Below are 21,691 nucleotides of genomic sequence, written 5' to 3' on the forward strand. Positions count from 1 at the left end.
ATCCATAACGGATGAATGTTGTTATTTTTTACACCATGTGCAAAAAATATCGTAACCAGCCCTTTTGAAATTCGAGAATAATATTTCAAGCCATATCTATAAAAACGATTTTGAAAAGTGTTGCGTTACAAGTGTCTAATTCTCTTAATTTTCAGACTGATACTACTGTGAATAATGCATATTCATATGCAATTCCCCCAGTAATTTGTCATTAAGAGGCAAGCAATGCGTAAGGCTTAAGGCTTTCGTCACAGGATGAATTGTACAGATATATTTTCAAGCCACACTTACAAAATGCATATTTTAAATAAAAGTTTATCAAATGATGAACTTTTTGTTCATCGAAAACAGGAGAGTTTCTATTTCCTGTTGAAGTTGATACAAAAAAATAATTTTAACAATGTGCTCTTCTTTTTCATGTCTGTAAAGAACAGTCTACAAAACGCGATTTATGTAATGAAATCTAATATTAAACAAAAAACAACAAAAACTTGCATGTATTTTTGTCTTACAAGGCAATGAATGGTGAAATGTTTCTGGAAACCCTGCTAATTATCCCAATCTAGGCTACTGTTCTTCATACATGAGCTGGCTTATTCCTTTTTCGATTTAAACGAAAGTCTTGATTTTTCAAAACTTGTAACCTCAAATAACGTACTTGCTCGAACATAGTTTGTTGCATCTTCCATATCTTTTTCGGCATCATTATTTTTTGAACAGCTAATCTTGCTGGATAATATAAGTACATTCACACCTGCAGTTGGTAAACTGTCAATAAATGAACAAAACGATTCAAATGTAAGTGAAATATTCAAACATGTAACCATCTTTATTGATTTTTGATTTTCCTTATTTAGTACAATCACACTATCTCCGAAGTCAACATTGAAAAATGAGAGCCGTTCCAAGAAATGTAGCGTTGGAACGGTATTTAAAATATTTTTTATCTTATCTTTTGCCTTGAAATCTACTAAGACAACTTCTGCTAGTTTCGGGGCATTTTTGATATCTTCAACTACTGTCTGCACAGCATTTCCATTTGTATTGTCATTAACGACTAAAAATTCTAAGTTTTTATTATTTAATCGTATCTGGTGAGATCCATGTTCATACAAAGACTGTAATCGCAGATATTTAAGATCACTGTGTTTTGTAAGGTCTAACTTATTTCCTTTACACTTATCCAAATGTTCTGAGCATTTGACGTTACAAATGAAAAGCTGGGTTAACTCTTCTGTTTTCGAAATAAAGGAAAACATTTCTGAAAGCTCCTCGTGTTTAAGAACGATAGCAAATAGTGCTAAGGATTTTAGGTTGTCTAAACCAGTAAGAGCCGGAATTCCTTTGCAGTAAGCTAAGGACAAACTAACTAAAGATGTTTTTGATGAAGATATGCAGTTTTCATATAAACTCATGTCATCTGTTGGACTATCTGGATATGAACCTTCCTTTATAACCAGCTTTTTTAAATTCATTAATGATGCCAACTCTGCGCAATAAAGTTCTGTGCTGACAGATTTCAAATGTTGGCTAGAGGCCATTATCAAAGGGCTCACCTTTGAATTACTTTCATCGTCAATAAATATATCCGATAAGGGTATATGAATTGATTCTGTATGTTCACTTGGACTTTCTTCTAAACATTGTAGTAATAATGCCTGCAGTGCTTTCAAGGCTCCTTGTCCGTTTCTCTCTTCCACAAAAATATCGCTTTGAAGATTACAGAACGGTTTCAGCATAATAAAAAGTTCAAATTTGTAATGAGCTGATTGTCTGTAGCTTTGGACATTCTTATCAGATGAGACAATATTTTGAATATCATTCGAAATCATTTCAATAATTGCAGTCTTCATTCCAGAAAGGAAGATAAAGAAATTTTCATATTTAAGAATATCAAGTACAGATTTTAGTTTTGAAAATATTTGTTTAACTTTACTCTTTGGGTCCTTATTCATTGCAATATACAATGCTGCAAAAAACTCTTGATAACTTTTGTGAAGAAATGTTAGTTTCATCAATCGCTTATTTCCTGGACCAATAGCTTTGTTTTTTGATAATATTCCTACAAACAAGGAAAACTGCATCTCTACATCGATCAATCCATATCTTCTCCCAATATCTCGTTCAAATACGAGCACTGATTCATTGTCTGAAAAATTAAAAAGCATTCCAAATGCAAGGTGACCAAGTTTGAAAAGAAAGCTTTGAAATTCAGTTAAGAGATCATACTTTGACAAGAAACTGAGTGTTTCGTGTTCAACTTTTCCATTTTCATTTTTTACTCGATTTATCATTGCCTGCTCAGTTTCCTGATTTGTGTTTCTTTCAATTGCCCTTTCAAATAGCATCTGAATGGTGTCACCATAAATAACACATCTTGAAAAGTTCGTACGTTGCTGATCCTGAAACCATAAGGTAATTAGCTGTATCTTTATAATAGGTATCTTTGAAACTTTTCGTATTTGTTTCTGCTTTTCAAAAGACTCCCGATATTCATCAACATTTTTAGTTGCTTGATACTTATTGTTGAGATGGTTTATAACATAGCACGTAAGTTTTTCTGAAGCATTGTTATCAAGTCCTTTCAATTCTATTTGTTGATCTACTTCTCTTGTTTTAAGCCTGTTTGCCTCAATCTTCCATGGCCTTGTTGTTGTCAAATACGTTAAATTTGTTACATATTGTCTGTCAGGAACATTTTTACTCAACGTGCAACATGACGGTTGATGTGTCCATTCATCTAAACCATCAAGAACTATCAAGCATTTTTCTTCATCTAATATCTGATCTATCAGTTCTTGGTCAGCTGCATATTTTAAGTGCTCTTTGATGATTTTCTTGACATGACAGAAATATGATTCCCTAAGAGAAATAAAAAAAAGAAAATCAAAACATTTCATTGACTCAATATCATTTCTCGAAAAGTTACCATTTTCAGTGCCACCATTCATTGCATGACACCAGCATAAAACCATCCTTTGGCACACCGCTGTTTTACCAATACCAGCATCTCCAGTTATGTATATGTTCTGAACTGGCTCCCCATCTCTACAAAATATATCAGTATATGAATTTACCGCTGAATAACGTGAACAAACTCTGTGGTAATCCACAACTCGCAAGGTTGGCAATACATAGAACGAAAGAAGTGGTGCATCCTCATCTTCAAACAAAGCAGATATTGGAAGTGTGGAGCATTCTTTTTCATACGACTCTTGCAGCTGTTTACGCATCTCTGTTTAAGAAACATAAAATATGTAACCGATAATATATCTCTGTTTAATGAATATGAAATATGTAACCGGTAATCTGTGATATTACATATTCTTACATTTTATTTTGATAGCACACACACACACACACACACACACACACACACACACGCGCACGCACGCACGCACGCACAAACACACGCGCGCACGCATACACACATATATCCGATATAGGTTTGAGGTACAAAAATAGCAAAATCAAGTATTTTGAAGTTTACTTTAAATATTTTATTATTTATTATTTAATAGTCCATTTCCAATCTGCTTAAAAATGTTAAAACTAAAAGGTGAAACTTAAATGTACAATGGGAAATGTCTTACTACGTTTCCGCAATTCCTTGCACTTTTCGGAGATGGATTCTATATATGTTTCTACTGATTTGAAGTCTGTGTTTGGTCTTGATTCTATAAGTTTTACTGCATGTATCATCAATTTGATTTTTTCAGTTTTTTCAATTTTCCCCTGTACATCGTTTTCCTCTAAGGAGCTAGTGTTCAGGAATGTATATATGTCACTGAGTGAAGTGTGGATGTACCATTTGGAATCTTTAAGCTATCAATTAAAAGAGAAAATAGTAATCTAAACAAGGTAGGATACTATGTCATCGCTCACCTGCAAAATGCTCTCTAATTGTGTGTGTGCGCGCGCGCGTGCGTGCGTGCGTGAGTGCAGGCGTGCGTGCGTGTGTGTGTTTGTTTGTTTTTTGTCGATTTGAAGATGAAAAAATTTTATTCAAAGAAATCGTTAAAATATCAAATGTAGCGTACCAAAGAATTGTATTTATTTAGTACTTGATACAATTTAAATCAACGTTCAAAGTTTTACTGCATAGTTTAGGCCTGAAACGAGATAAAGTTTTTCTTATCCTAAATGCTTTCACTTGGGACTCTCAAACAAAAATTATCTTAAACCATACAGTAACTTACATCAAGTCCTAAATTTGGTGCGCTACATTATTTTTTGATATTCTAGTGATTTCTTAGAAAAAAAAAATTCATCTTCAAGTCGACAGATTGAATGGGAGCATTTTGCAGCTGCGCGATACGTAGTATCCTACCATTGTAAGAGAACAATTAAAATGAGTGAATATCAAATACGAAAATATTCGTTTTAAGAATAATAAATGCTCTAAACAAAGCTGATAACAAAGAGAAACTAAAACAGAGGAATATATATTTCTATAACTATCCATTTGCTACAATTTCATATATTAATTTATACAAAAATCATTATGATTTTAAGTAGCGGTAAACATATTTACCTCTAAAATATTTTTAATTGCATCTTGAGCCTCTTTTGTTTGTGCTATCGGTTGAACCTCAAGACAACTTATCAGGACAGAAAGGATATTTTCAAATTCGTCATCATCAATTTCATACGTGGCTTCGTGTCTTACCTTATTTGAAAATGTTCTTGCCTGTTTTTAATACAAATTAAGAAAAAAATATTTTGCTTTAATGATGAGTAATTTTAAGAAGGGGCAAACCAAAATCATGTGGCTATATCATTCATTTACTTAATATACAATGTAGTTCGATGTTATCAAAGTATCACACAAATCCTTACAGTCAATGTGTACATTTACTATTTGTGATTTACGTATCTCAGTTATTTAAAAGAGTCTCAAACGGTAACGTTTTCAAGATGAAATCAATAATCTTTATTGTTTCTTGGCTTGTTAAACCATATTATGAATCTTAAAAAAACGATGTACATGTTAATGGTTACAATTTCGACTGAATGGATTTCACCACGGAAAAGAAATTGATTTTACCACGTTTAAATGAATTGATTTAAATTCCTGAAAATGTGATGAAAATTTTTTACATAGAAATTAATATGCACACTATGCTGTAAGCTGAATAAAATGAAATCTAAAACAAAAAGATTGGCCTAGTAGTTTAGCAATATTTATCAGTGCATTTGGTTTAGAGAAGAATATCGAACTAGCTTTGAGCTTTATGCATAAAAATCGACTTTCTTTCTTTGAACATTGAATATAGACAACAGATTCTTTTCGATCAAAAATCTAAAATGACCAAACACAAATGTATCATTTGAGTTTCGGGCAAATATATCACAGCCGTGTTTCATATTCGATCCGAGATATATACAGCTTAACAATGACAAACAATATTTTATTAACCGTAAAAGACATTAATGAAACAAAACAAAAATCAGTTAAAAACTTACAGTTTGTTTGGAACATATGTAAATATATACCTTTTGAAATATTTTGTCTGGCTGTTTTGGATCAGCTGAAAATTTTCGGGCAAAAATCTTGTTATTCAATATCACACTTAAAACACCATTTAAATCTGTCTCCTCTATTGTCCTTTTGGTGCTGTATCCATGTTCTGGCATGTAACACTTGGCTATTTGCCAAGGATCACTGCACCATTGCCTTGCATCAGTGTTATTCCATGAAGGTGCTTTGTGTTTGTGAGCTTTCCTTATTTCAAATAGGAATGAATTGCAAAGACCTTTCTTCGGACAATATGTATGTTGGCAACTTTTTCGTTTGCATTTCTCACATTCTTTGTCAGAAACAATAGCATTTGTTGAGCAGTCTGAACACTTAGTGTCTAGTTCTAAATCAAGTTGTTTCAAAATATTGATGTATGTGTCCCTTTGAAAACTATTGATTTCATCAGATACAAATCTTTTAAGACCATTTCTTGTGTACATTAAGCCTAGATTCGACTTCAACCAGTTGTGGAAGTTCTTTTTCGATGGCTTGGACTCCATTCTGCATGTCGCCATAGAAATGACTGTATTGGTTAATGGTATGCTGTATCACACATCTTGTCTTTGAAATGCTACAAATATAGTTTAAAAAATTAAGAACAGAGATGAAAGGGCAAGGCGACGTTCACAGAACGAAGCTCCAGAAACAACCCAGCCACACTGACAGGGCACCCAGATGGCACCGGACCGAAATGGGAAACGGCACAAGGACGGAGGAAGGAGGAAAGTTACATACCAATCATTATTACAATTAACACTTTAGTAAGAGAAATGATAAAAACAAAAAGGGATGATGCGGATAAGGTAGCGTATCGGAAACAGAGAGAGGCACAACATGAAAAATCAGGGAAAATTGAAAAGAAATACCGCTGCTGGCGACAAAAAGCAAGACAGGACATTACAGAACGCGTAACCATACAAAACATGTACACAAGACATACGTATGAAAGAATACAAATGGATACCGCGTTGGAACGGTAAGTAGTAACAACACTGCTCGCGACATTAAACTGTTTTAGGCGGGCCAAACCTCACTCGTATGGGGCCGTCACACCATGACGTTCTGGTTAGCGTTCTATGGCGTTTTGGGAAACGTTGTAAGTCGCCCATGATTGCTAGGATAGCGCCAGAAGAACGTTGTGTGAACGCCAGTGAACGTCTGTAATCGCCGGGAATCGGCGTGGAACGCTGGTCCGGAAAAAAGTTTTGAACATGCACAAAAGTTCTCACTCAGACCAGCGTTCTTCAACATTTAAATTTCAAACGCTGAAGAACGTTTAAGAACGTTCATGGAACGTTTACCTAATTTTTACTGAGCGTTGTACACGTTCGTCTATCGAAATACAGCCGTTACTCAATCGCTACTTGGTTGTTACTAATCGTTTGCTTTGCAGTGAACGACTCACTGATGACTCTCAGACGACCTATCAACGACCGTTGAACGGTCTTCAATCGCACAAAACGTGTGACTAAAGGTAAAAGAACGTCCTTTTCGCATCCATTGAGCGTCATTTATGCGTCATTTGACCGTTTCACGAACGACAATGCATATGTAAAAAGCAAGGTTCATTTGACTTTGGGCTATTGTAGAGAACACCTACTATGAAAGATCCTGAAAGATTAAGTAGGTTATATATGTTTGCTATAGCTAAGCATCAAGTAGATGTACTGAATTTTAACATAGCTGATCATATCGAGGGAAATCATCCGCAGAGAAGACCCCAGACATTCATCCACAGAGAAGAAGACCCCGACAATGACGACAGTGTTGGACTAAATCATAAATATAAAGAAGTCAAGGATTTGGAAATACAAAATGTAGCTGGTAGAAGCCCTCATCCCAATCTTTTTTATGACCCCGGGCATATAGTGATTGAACCGTCCGTCCGTCTGTCCGTACGAGGTTAACCTAGAACGGCAAGTTGGATTTTTCTTAAGTTCTACTTGTACTAATGGCTTCTAAGTTTACACACTTACTAATCAATACAAAGTACATGATCTGGGCGAGTTACATAACTCTGGCTTTCACATTTACCAAGTTATTGCCCTTTTCAGCACTTAGAAAATGAATAATGGTTAACCTAAAACGGCAAGTTGGAAATATCTTAAGTTCTATCTATACTAATGGCTTTTTAATTTCCACACTTACTTATCAATACAAAGTACATGATATTGCCAAGTTATATAACTGTGTCATCCATATTTCCCAGTTATTTCCTTTTTTTCACTTTGAAAATAGGGCCCTGTCTGGTTAACCTATTTCAGATCTTAAATTCCTCCTTATTGCTTAATTTCTTGAATGATATCTTTCATATTTAGTAGGTGGATACCTTTGATGGTAAGCAGTCTCTAGGGTCAAGGTCAAGGTCACTGGTTTAAAAATATAAATTTAAACATTGTTGCTCATACAGCCTTTATATTTTAGTTGATGTCTTAGTTTAATACAAACATGCAACGGAAGGACCTCCTTCTTTGGGTGTAGTAAGGGGTCATATGGGCCAAGGTCAATGTTACCAATGTCAAGGTCACCAATGTTAAAAATAGATTTTTACATTTTTACAGGTGTAATGACCTTATTCTATAGACAGATGTTATTTATAATTGATAGAAACATAAACTTTGATGGAGTTAGTGGTCAGTTGGGTCAAGGTCACCAGTGCTAAAAATAGATTTTTTACACATTTGCTCATACAGCCTTTATTAAGTGACAGATATATTTTATATTTGGTAGGAAAATAACTTGCATGGTATTCATCCTTTTGATTGGGGTAGGGATCAGTGGGTCAAGGTCACTTGTGCTTAAAATAGATTTTTTACACTTTTGCCCATACAGCTTTTATTTATTGACAGGTGTATTTCATATTTGGTAGGAAGATAACTTGCATGGTATTCTTCCATTGAATGGAGTAAGGGGTCAGTTGGGTCAAGGTCACCAGTGCTAAAAATAGATTTTTACACTTTTGCCAATACAGCCTTTATTTATTGACAGATGTATTTCAAATTTGGTAGGAACTACTAGGAAGATAACTTACACGGTATTCTTCTTTTGGATAGAGTTAGGGGTCAATTTGGTTAAGGTCACCAGTGCTAAAAATAGATTTTTACACTTTTGCCAATACAGCCTTTATTTATTGACAGATGTATTTCATATTTGGTAGGAATATAACTTACATGGTATTCTTCTTTTGGACAGAGTTAGGGGTCAGTTTGGTTAAGGTCACCAGTGCTAAAAATAAAAGGTCAACAGTGCTAAAAATAGATTTTTACACTTTTGCCCATACAGCCTTTATTTTATGACAGATGCATTTCATATTTGGTAGGATGATAACTTGCATGAAGTTGAATATTTTTCAACTTCATAAGTCACAGCAATGACTTGGCAACTTATATTTTTCACAATTACAAAATGCCATGTCTTTGTCAAGCTATATAACTTGTGTTTACAATTTTTTAGCAATTTTTCTGTCCATAACTGAGTGAATGGGTAAACGTTTTTTGAAGTATTGCTACTGACAAGAATCTGAGCCGGGGGCATTTGTGTTTAACAAACACGTTCTTGTTCCTTGTTGTCATGATGCTGACTATTCAAACACACAACAACTATGAAATTTCCAGCGTTCTGTACCCGTTTAGCCGTAAAAATCAACACGCTATCAAGACGCTTTTGTGTCGTTATTGACGCGTTAACCAAACGCTCACAACGCTCGTCAGGCGTTGACAAATAGTTCGTCCCGCGCCAGTGCGCTTATGGGTTTCAGACGTATCCTACTTCGTCGCTGTTACACGTTTCTCGTGCGTTAGACACACGCTAGTTTTACGTTAGAAGCAAGTTAATCACACGCTAGATGTGTCAATTTCATTCAAGAACGTTCAAAAATTGAATGATTGAAACGTTCAGAGAGCGTTGACCAGAACGTCATGGTGTGACGGACCCTTAGTCCAAATATATCCTATATGACGAGATTGTGTTAATAACATGAATCTTGGGAGTTTGTAAAACAATTGTCATAGTAACAATAAACAAAATAAGAAAACATAATAATGATACAAAGAGATACAACCAACTGACAATAACCAGTGGCCAATAAGTACCCGATGGCTTAAAAGAAGGCAGTGCATGCAACAAGAAAATTGACCCCTTTCTGTTATTCAATGACCGAGTAACGCGTGAAAAAAGTGATAATGTGTTCCGTTAAATATCAGCTCGTTGAAAATTTTTCAAAGGATTTTGATCAATTTTTAACCCCTTCCCGTTATTTAATGACCCACTTACGCTTGCAAAAATGACCCCTGTTGAAAAAAAATCAACTATACATAGGCCATTCTCACACAAAAATAATATTGCCAAACATGCCTTTATATGGTCCTACCCATGGAACAGTAATAAAAGTAATGAATATTTATTCATTTTATTCAAGTGAACCAGCAGCTATTAACAATTTGTCAATCCACCATGGACAGCTATTTGGTTTTTATGTAGTGAACTATAATATAAGATTACATATGAAGAATAATTTATACATATTATTTATGTTTTTCCGCTTTTAAAGGGAGTCCCCACCTAGAATTAGTCATAGGAATTCTGGAACAGGACCGCATATTGTGACGCATAAATCCGAATCCGTGCTGGCTTTACATATTGTTTGTCCGACCTTTGAATATCTTTTTATATTATGCGAGTAGATGGTCTTTAATTATATAATCTCAATTTAATATAATCTGCTAATTTAAAAATCAGTCAAATTTACGGTATATTGAAAAAAGAAAAGTGTCATCCGCCATTTACCGCAACGTTCGGCGTAAGTTATCCCCCTAGATATGCTTGATTTTTGTTTTAATTTTTCTAGTACTCTCTTTATGTCACTAAACACATGGAAAACTTTCACATTTCCTAGTAATGAATACCAGATGAGTGCCTACAATATTTATCTATGGATAATGTTTTAATATTCCTTTTTCAGTTAGGCAAAATCAGTTGGACCATATTACTAAAGTGTCTGTTTTCTCCATGTTAACAAACCAAAACACAAATACGCCCGTTATATTGCCGCCTATACATGTCAACACGTGTAAACAATAAACCGTAAATAACGGGAACAAAATTCTGAAAAAAATAGTAATCAATTGTAGCCAAAGGGGAAAAACTCATGACAAAAACGTTGCGGCAAATCCTTGTCTTTTTTTATAATACCGTAAAATTTGACCAGTTTTAAAAGAGACAGATTGGGTTCAATTGATATTTATTTTTTGAGGCCATATACTCGGACCATACTAAAAGATGTTTAGATGAAGCAGAAATGTTTTTAAAAACCGTTACACGATCGAAAATTTGCGCCGCAATCTGCGGTCCCGTTCTCAAGTTCCTATGGTATGACTGCCTTCAACTGTTAAAAATGTTTAAAAGTTAAAACCCAATATATCCTCTTAGAATGAAAATTAACTCAAGGATTTACAACAGGCATACGTATATGTTCATGTACTCGTTTTTCAATCTCGCATAAAGGACCATGCGTTCATAGTACAGTACAATTTTTGTATCTTCTGTTCTGATCAGGGTAAGTTACCAGTGCTAGAAATGTAGTGTGTCAGCAACGGTTACGTCCCTGATCAACAGTAGACGTAAACTATTTATTGGTATAAGATGAGAAACTGTTGACTTCATACACGAATTTAGGGCTAAATACAAATGTAGTAGAATTAGAAATTAAAACAAGCTATCAATTAAATAAACTTTTATTACGTTCAGCATACCTATGAGCTTATTGTGAAAATGTTAACATATCGGTTTAAAAGCGCGGAATGATATTATTTTATTTATGGGTATAGATCTAGATCGATTCATTTGGAGCATAAAGTCTGTCTAAACACACTGTTCAGATAATATTTCTTAAAACAATGGCTAGCATACCATATATTAAGGTTACTATAGTATTGTTAATGACAGAAATGTTTAAATCCAAAATAAAAGTTATAATGTCTGATTGTTTTATTCAATTCAAGTTGATATATCTTAGTAACCATGTGATCAAAATAAGGATTATTCACATTAAGAATATCATATTGATAGTGTTAAATGTTACATGCATGTATAACTGCCTGACGTGAATCAGGAGAGAGACTTCTCGTAGCAATGTTAAAAATAAGCTGGCATTAGTAAATGCGTAATTTAAGCAGATTAAGAAGACGAATTATTTTTGTCCTTTTAAGTTTAGATTAGGTCTAATGTTAAAAGAGAAAAGTAATTGCTTGCCAGAAATGTTAGTATATATCTAATGTTAAATTATTTGTTTAAAAATTCAAAATTTATTTCAACAAATCTCACAATAATGTAATAATGTATCCATTTAATTTTTAGCATTTCGTTGAAATATCTATATCTCAAGCTTACTTAAATTAATATAATAATATGTAGTCTACTTGCAAAGATTGTAAATGCATTGGATTTCTTGTTGTTGTGTTTTTCTGTTTTTTTTTTTTTTCATGATCACATATCAATCTGCCTTGTACAAAACATTTAATAAAGACATAAGTGTATAGATTGAAATGTTTAATAACAATTTCAATTCTTTAAGACAGAGAAAATCTATCTACATTTTACTATATTTTTGTAGACATCAAATTTAAGTAAGGAGTAATTATTTTTAGAAAAAAATGATATTTTCTCAATTTATATATTTATACAATTTGAAATTGATATGTATGCTTGAGTTACTTAAGCAAACATGGGGCATATATTACAGCCGAAAAGAAGACAATTCCAATTAAGAGACGTCAAGTAATTGTATATACATGTATACATCTTCATCTTATTGCAAATGCCAGCTACCACCCACGCCCCTTGGCACCGGTTAAAGTAGAACTCAACATTCTAAGATGAAAATTGTGTTAAATTTAGACTTGAAGTACATCTGTACATAAAGCAACGTTCAAAACTTTACTGTTAAAAGTTTATCTGAATTATACTGTATACAGTAAACGCAAAGACAATCGGATCTTTGAGAGCTAGGGGATTTAACTTTATCGTTGGAACAAATGACGCAGACGCAATCAATAAGACAGGATAACTTAGCACGCTTTAATGGCAACACACGTCTATCGGTGAATATCAGGTTGCACAGAAATTATTGATCCAAATTTATTGCAGCTATTTCTGAAATGATTATGCTAGATAAATTTGCAGTATTGACAGAAACGATCCGTGAAATGATCCGAAGGACAAGCAATACTGTCTTACAAACATTCGTCTGTAGCTAGCTGTATAATTTCTGTTAAACTACTCAAAAACGTTTGAATGGTCAGGCTCACTTAAATTGAACCAGAAACATTTACAATTTTGCCATTTCGCTTTTCATTTTGACCATTCCTACTAATTGCTTAGGTTACTTTAAAATAGGGAAAAACAGAATCCCTAAAGAAAGCCCAACACGGCAAAATTGAAAATGTTGCAGGCTCGGTTTGATTGAGCCTGTTCATGGACTGTACTGGAAAGTGCAAGTTACCGTCCATGCCCCCTTGCACCGGCTTAAGCAGAATTCAACATTTAAATACAAAAATGGTGAAATTCAAATACTTATATTGAAATGTCTAGAATGTAGATTACACTGGCGAATATATTCTGTGCACAGACAATTTTAACTCGTTTTTAATTGTTTTACGTAGAATATGATTGTTTAACTATATCAAATACAATAGTTAAATGTAGCCATATACAACAAAGCATTTCACAATCATAAAGCAACATGGATGAAATATTTTATTTAAAAGTTATAAAATGTATTGATCTGAAATTATTTAACTTCATATACAACAAATTACATATATAAACACTATCAAAATCAAGTTATAACTGATATCTTACCTCAATGTTGAATGTATTCTTTCATTATGAGCTCATATGTATATTTTATATATGTAAACGTACGCTACGCTTAATTTCCAAAATGTAACGTCATTAAAATATATGGCTGCCATGCCTGATACAGTACGAATGGTGTAACAATCAATAATGTAAATGAGTACACATAGTTATTGATCTCTATTTTATATTCTCTAAACATGCATTCAAGATACAATGTTATCACATTCATTTAAAGTTCTTTACTTTCAATTCAAATCATTTATGTAATTATATATAAATATTAAGTATTGTGTTGAATATTTATTTCTAATCGGTTTAATGTTATAGACTTTACACTGCGTATGATATGTACTACATGTAATTATGAATTACATTACATCAAGGGAAATAACTATTATTTTTAGCTTGGCAATGCTTAATGGCATTTGTCGATCTTTAATAACATATCAAGAATCGATATTTCAGCTTAAACTAATTTCTGCAATACATTATGAGAACGAATAACAAAGTAGTAAATTGAAGTGATTGAATACAACAGTTGTGCTGTTAAAATTATGCTGTTATATTTTCAAAATTATATCAATAAATATTTTTTAATATACTTATAAATGAAATATTGAGAAAAGTTGTTGAAATAAAATGCATTTTTTTTTTCATTTTCGTATTTGCACAGTAAAAATTTATTTTTAAAATGTCATAAAGCGGCTATGCTTTAGGAGATGTTTTGTTGATCTTTCACTTTAAAGCCTTGAATAATTTATCAATTATTACTGTAATATGAGCAAATCGGAGATATGCAATAAAAATTTTACAAAATTTTGTCATAATGCAATTGATTAATTGTAAATAATCAAATTTGTTATATTCAAAGTTATTTCTTATGTATTACAGTATGTTTTACCTGTATATTATGAATTGGTTATATCTTCCTTGATAATGGCATCGAAATACCGGTATCAAAATAGGAAATCCAGAACGCGCAACAAAACATGTAACAAGACAAACATAAAGGGGTACGTCTTTGAAACGGTCAATATTAACAACACTACTGGAGATATTAAACCATTAATAAGCGCCAAACCAAATATATTATTATTATTTTGACTGGAAAATATGAATAAAATGAATCCCCGCCAAGAAAAAATTGTAACAATTGTCATGGTTACTTTAAACAAAGTATGTAAAACACAGAAATGTTCATGTTAATATAGAAAGAAGACGATACAGACTAATGACCATAACAACATCACTCGGAAGCCTTAAAAGAAGGCAGAGTTATAAGGAAATCATCTATAAGCACGAAAGTTAAAGCAATTCATTCCGTAGGGTTTTAAAGACTGTCCAGCAGAGACTCTTCTGCTAAATTCGTCAGATGCAATCCAAAGAGGAAATCAAAGTGTCCAATTGTAAATGGTTTGAACACCAAGTATGCGGTATGACTTAAAATGGGTCATTGTCTCTTTGAATAAAAACTTCTGATAACTCTGGTAAAGATAGCAGGAAAATTATTAAATGCATGTATAACTTCCTGTTGTGAATTAGAAAAGAGGCTAAACACACAATCCCTGTGATAACAATGTAGAAATAAATACGCGTAAATAAATGCGTAATAATTCTTAAATTAAGAAGGAAATAAATTTCTTCAGGGAAGAAAATAGTAAACTATAGCAGTACATTAAGTGTGGATTCTTTGTATTTAGAATTATATTATCAAAGTATAAATCAGCACTAAGACTTATTGCGGTATTATGTTAAAAGAAAAAAACATTTGCCTGTGAAAAAGACTATTTCAAAAATTTGATTTTTAACGGTTGATTAATTTCCTTTGTGTATAAACCTTTCAATTATTGTATACTTTGAACACATATTGATTTTCAACAGAATACTTGCACCGAGAATCGCGCACCACAAACAGTTAAAGCCACGACCCAAGCATCCACACAAAAAATCATATTCTCTTATTTTTAAGAATATTACGTATAGGATATCGACCTCGTACGAGGTCTTTCTGTTTAGGAAAGACCTGGTCACGAATTTCATGTGACACCGAGAGCGCGTAGCGCTCGAGGTGTTTCAAGAAATTCGTGACCAGGTCTTTCCTAAACAGAAAGAACGATGTACGAGGCCGATATCCAACTTACACACCGTAAAACTATTGGCTTGAGCAATGGCTGATCCGAAAAATATGATGTAATACACAAAGATTATTTGTTAACACAGCGCATAAACAAGTAAGCTTTTATCAACGTTCTGCTTAATTATAGTATATAGTTTTCATTTAACTTTGCCTTTCCCTTTAAAATAATAATCAAAAAAGCTAAATGTGCAATTTGTCAATAATAAAGCGAATGGGTCTGTAATTGAAGGTATGTAAAAGAATGCGTAATTATGTTGATAGTATTTCGTATCAAACATTTCAAATTCTAGGACAGATGCTCTCTCGGACGTTTGCCCCATTTTTTTTGCTGTGGGGAATCGTAACTTGTCATAAGTCATTTCATGTATAAATTTTATTTATATTATTTCATTTATTTATGGATACTATTTTGTGTGTACAAATTTGCGCGTTAGTTTTTGTTTATTTAAGTGCAAATGAATCTCGACGATAGGCGATGAATTTCTGTAACAACCAATTCAACAGTTAAATATTTTAACGAAAAAGGGGTTGGGGCAAATGTTCGCCCCTTACAAAGATATGACGGGGCAAATGTCCCCAACTGCAAAAAGGGGGCTAATCCGAAATAGTATTTTATATAGCAGTTATTATAAAGTGTTCTAGATTAAAATATGATCGCTTATCATATAAATTTTTATGCTAAATCACTTTAAACTTTATTAACATTTCTTTTTTTTTTAGATTTTTTAATAATATCCGAATACATATCTTTCGTTTCTATCGGTTTTTTTTAAATGTTCCCATTGTAGACCAATCCACTTTAAGTACTTGTATATGCTTGTTACTATAAGCAAGTTTTGGATTATATCTTTAATGTTGTTGTGTAGCATTCTTTGAAACTAAGCCCTAGATTCGAAGGTTTTCAGGGGAAATCAGTTTTGATTTTTCACCGAATGAATAGAAAGACAGGATAAAGCACTCAAAAAGAGAGGAGGGAGATTAACAGGAATTTAACAATCTGATTGATCCCGAGGGTGGGAATGTTACCAGGGACTTCGCTATTAACTGTGGGTAGCTGCAGTTTCCTAGGCAAAGCATATATCAAATGCACGTTATTTCAATCACAAATGCGTTTGAAACGGACATATTTTTGTTTTAGTTTTCGATATGAATGTTTGGTACAATTTGTATATACTATGAATTTTCTCGAACTTTTAAGATGTTATGAATTAGGTGATTTAAATGCTTAATAAGTATGCTGTGATAACTGTTATAGTTTCATAGAAAGTTATTGTTGTTATATTCTGAACTTAATGACAGAAGAACCGCTTAGATTACTATTACTTTGAAAAAAATGACGCGTTTAATAAATGTGAAATTTTGAAATGCTATCAATTTATGTTATTCTTAGATTTAATAAAGGAATGTTGGAATAATTGCTAAGTACATTCAATAAACATTATCTTGTTTAAAAAATGTATCCAGATTTTGTAAGATAGACAATCAAATACATTTTATTTTCATTTTTCAATTAGTTGATTGTATTTCATGTTTTCTTTGTCTGCGCATAGGCAGGTCTTTTTTTTCACGTGTTTTTCATGACTGTGTCTGCCTGACTAGAACAGACCTGTGCACGTGCAAAAGATAGACCTCCTAACGGACTTTCTTTTGTTTAAACAGGTCTATCCGAAAAATATAGACCTGTCACAAACAATAGAGGAGGTGTGTAATTATGCATATCCTTAAATAATGAATAGGCTAAACGAATTTGTATAAAAATATCTATCTATAAATTGTTGCGCTTTATACAGTTCCGATATGTCATTTAATTCATATGTAAAAATTAAAGCTTTCCATTTTCACAATTTCTGCTCATTGCTTATGCTTCTTTTTATTATTTTCACATTGAAATTTCTAGAGTCGAACTCTCAATGAAAGGAAAGTTTTGAGTCGCAGTAGGTGTGATAAGATTGTATATTTTTATTAAACATTACCGTTTCATTTAGCCAGACAAAGTACAACAAAGCAAGCATTATGGATGAAATATTTTCTTTGAAGAAATGCTATATAATCTATTTGAATTACAACAAATCATAGAAAGAAATCTCTATCAAAATTTATTGTAACACAAACTTACCTTACCTTTCGTTTTAAATAACTTCTTTTGTTATGTGCACACATATATATGTCATAATTATCTTTCCACGTACGTTTAATATTTCTAAAATGTCACTTTATTGATAAAAATTTAATATGGCCTCTATTCCTTCCTCCACGACTATCTAGCAAACAGTACGAATGACGTAATGATCAGTAACGAAACTTAATACGGATATGCTTGTTTAATATGATATGGTTATTGATCTCTACTCAAGATAGAATGTTATCATATTCATTAAATTTCCTAAATTTCAGTTCAAAAGTTATTTACGTAATTATCTTAAAAATATAAAGTGCTGTAATTGTCGTACACTTTTGAATATTGATTTCTTTTTTTTTCTTTTTACAACATCAACTTTACAACATCAACTTGTGATATGTAAAATTGGGAGTATATGACTATATGCTTATACATGTATATTGACCTATCTTTATACCGGTTGAATGTTTGGAAGAGGAACGTAAGTTCAATTCCTTATTGTTGAATACTGTTCTGTTCTGATATAATTTTATAGACTTAACACTAAGTATTAATGTATCTACCGAATGTGTTAAAACATACGCTCCTCTTGTTAATGTTTGTAACTAGAAACTAGAACAGGCAAACGAGCAAGTAACCAACAGTAATAATCAAAGCGCTCAAAGCACTGGGGTTATCTATGTGTTTGTAGATATTTTTTTTTTTAATTTTCGGGAAACTTTAATTCCAATACCTCTTTACACACATATGCAAAATGGCACTGCCAAATATATGGTTGAGAATAAAAAGGAACTGTAACTGTAAGTCTTCCGGGGACAACTATACTTGCTGCATGTTGCCTTTGTTGGGACAGCTAGTCTTTTAACTCCACAAATCCTTAATACCTTCGAAATAGATTATGAAAGTTTGTGTCACTTAAACATTATGTACGAAAAAAAAAAAAAAAAAAAAAACCTTAAATTTCGTCCAAGGCATTTAAAAATAATTCATGTGATTGAAACCATAATTAAAATTACGAAAAATTCAAATTTCTGAAATTTTTCAACTCTGATTTTCATATCGATTTCTGTTAGAAAAACAAAATATCCATATATGTCTAACGAGGACTATAAAACAAATCACATTTTTATGCATTTTTGCTAAATCTCAAATAAATAAATTCATTTCTCTACTGACACTGTAGGATGACGATATTTTTAGCTTTTACTAAAAACCATTTTATGTTATTTATGCTTCACTCTGCCACTTCTTGTGCTTTTCATTCTATCATCATTATCGAGAGATTTGAAAGTTTTTGCTCCACTCCACAGTATATTTTGTCGCTGTGCACAATATCTATTAAGTCAATTCATTAAGTAAAACTATTAAGTAGTAAATATGGTAGTTTTAAAGTATGGAGAATTAAGCTCCGCCTACTGCAATGATCATATGGTAAAAAAAAATAGAACACCATAAATATTGCGCAATTTCTTGATAAAAACAAGCAAATTCGGAGAAAATAATGAATGGCTCTTTTTAACACAGTGTGGCTCGTTTTCTGTTCTTTTTATTTTGTTTCGAAAAAAGAGATAAATGTATATGTTGCGTTGCTACTTAGCTCATTCTGGCTTGCTATTTATCGGATAGCATGTCTTTGTAAGGAACATAAGGTTCAGAATTAGTATTATTATTTTGCAATATTCACTTCACCAGTTCTCACGATGACTGTATATTATTTATGTATTTGCCTCATGTTTATATTTTATGTATTTATCTAGCGTTTTTGTACTTTGAATAGAAACTGGAAGGATAAAAACTTTGCATGTTTAATTAGAGATATCAAAAATTGGTTTATCAATCTATTTACAAATTAATTCATAATTATCATATCATAATTATGTACATACTTTCCTCAGTATTTGTTTATTGAACCGTTGAACGATGGACATTAAAAAATGTTTTTGCCAATAAAAAATTGAATCTTGGTAATTCCTCTCTTTTATTTTGAACATCAAGTGCCTAATTATCTTAAAAATATCGATTGAACATTTTTACAGTTTTGGACATTCGGTGATTTTCAAAGGAACATCTTTGTTGTGTATGACACTTGTACCGTCTTTGTACAACTTATAATATATTCGCCATTACGTACATGTATAATATATACAGCACTACATACAATATATATGTATTGACATCGTCTTAATGTGCTGATATACTTGCTTAATATCTGTGTATGTAGATCACCATTCTACAAGAAAATATTTCAGCAAGTAATAAACGAGAATTACCAAAACATGTATATTAAGAAAAGACAAAAGCATGTTAGCCAGTGACAATCAAGTATAAATAGATTACATCATATCAAAGTGAACCATACGGATTTTGATGTATTGTACAACTGTATATGAATAACTTAAAATTAAGTAATAGAAAGAGTATCGAAACAAGAGGCTATCTGATTGGGCACATCAGGGGGCATATTCCTGAAGTATAAATCTGATCGCCGAGTGTTTTGATGTTCTTTCACTTTTGTATCATAGTCAAACATAAAAACACGTTCCCTGATGTCACAATATGAAACCCCAGAAAAAAGTAACCAATGAATGAGCATCTGAATATGATATTTCTATCGCTATCCTTTTCTCTGTCGTCACAATATGTAAATCCCAGACAAAATGAACCAATCAATGGGCATGCTCTGGGGTGCGGGTAACTAAAACCAGCACTCCAGTTAACGCACTGTGCATTGTAACACAGTACGTATATGGACGTTTTGCGGCGCATATCGTCTACATTTTTCTGACGTACATTTTGCGGCAAAAAGGCATGGTCCTGCCGCATAACGTCCATATTTTAAAGTTTATATAATTTTCGTTAATTTTGACCTGTATTTATCAAGTGTTCCAAATTTAGCTTGTTACCACTCTAGCATCCACATACCCTAAGCAATATGTCAAGAGTTATCTGTCCTTGAATTACAATATCTGTTATATTTCGCATTGTTACCACTCCAACGCTTTCATTTCTTCTTTAATCTTGACAATTTTCATTAGAATATCTATGACCATAAAATCTCAACAAAGTTAGAATATAGTCTAGATCTAACAAAAAACAACAACAAAAAAAACGCACTATATATCACCAAGTTAGTGTTTTCGTTTCTTCTCCATTCTTAAAGTATTTTATACAGAATATGTATAACAATAAGGTCTCGATCAAGTTCATTTATGAGCTAAAACGACTGAATATGTCAAGAGTAATTTGCCTTTGAATAATAAAAATAAAGACATATTTTAAAGTCAAACTATTGAATTGTGATAAAACTGCCATTTCTTTCTTATCAATGATCAGATGTCATTCATACATTTATGACAGGACGGACATCTTGAATAGTTCAACTATAATATTGACCTTGAAATGATCTTGACCTCAAGGTCACTTTTGAATTTTGCTTACATTACCATATCTTTGTCATTTACAGATATTTGGATATTGATGACCATTTCATACGTAGAATTGAGTACTGAAATCAGTTACCCAGATTCTGACCAAGTACATGAAATGAACTTGCGTTTTATTTGTAATATTCAATGCTATCTACTCTTGTCACGTGGAGCATTTATAGGCAGGTGGGCGATATAAGGCTACCATGACCTTTTTGCTTTGTTCAATTATAAAATTATATTGTTCAATTATAAAATTACATTATGGCATTCAAACAAAACGCTTACATTACGATATTTTAAAATATGCTTTATTTTTTATCAATAGAACACATTGAACTTCTTTTTCATCATTTCCTATGCGGAAGAATGTTTGTTATAATATACTCTATTACATATTATCTATGTAACTTATAGGCGAAATGTTTTGTTCTTTAGGCGATAAAATAATACGGTTTTAGTAAAGGGACGGACTTTCCGACTAACCTATAGATTAAATCATTTTTCAAAGTTATATTTTATGACAATTTCAAACTTGCATTTACTAGATTTGTAGTTCAAAATATTTGAGCTGCGTCAAGCAGAAATAAGCACTATCGTCATTTTTTCCACATATTGATGATGTTCAAAAA

General features: G+C 32.3%; 1 protein-coding gene across 3 annotated transcripts; it reads right to left on the reverse strand.

Annotated features, from left to right (window-relative positions):
- Positions 1–411: 411 nt before the first annotated feature.
- On the reverse strand, positions 412–18,009 carry LOC132714098 (uncharacterized). 3 transcript variants are annotated; one of them, XM_060696864.1, is made up of 5 exons: positions 17,637–18,009; positions 5,497–6,092; positions 4,535–4,690; positions 3,594–3,825; positions 412–3,235 (listed from the first exon to the last, which is right to left on the reverse strand). In XM_060696864.1, the coding sequence occupies exons 2-5, from the start codon at positions 6,034–6,036 to the stop codon at positions 594–596; spliced, it is 3,570 nt and encodes a 1,189-aa protein (XP_060552847.1). In that variant the 5' UTR covers positions 6,037–6,092; positions 17,637–18,009; the 3' UTR covers positions 412–593. The 3 variants fall into 3 exon arrangements, with proteins under 3 accessions (XP_060552847.1, XP_060552840.1, XP_060552833.1); XM_060696857.1 differs by having other exon boundaries at positions 17,632–18,009; XM_060696850.1 differs by lacking the exon at positions 17,637–18,009 and adding an exon at positions 13,379–13,492.
- Between the last annotated feature and the right edge of the window lie 3,682 nt (positions 18,010–21,691).

Source organism: Ruditapes philippinarum, unplaced genomic scaffold (genome assembly GCF_026571515.1).
Source record: "Ruditapes philippinarum isolate M1 unplaced genomic scaffold, ASM2657151v2 ctg2659_1_1_1_1, whole genome shotgun sequence".
Lineage (NCBI taxonomy): Eukaryota > Metazoa > Mollusca > Bivalvia > Venerida > Veneridae > Ruditapes > Ruditapes philippinarum.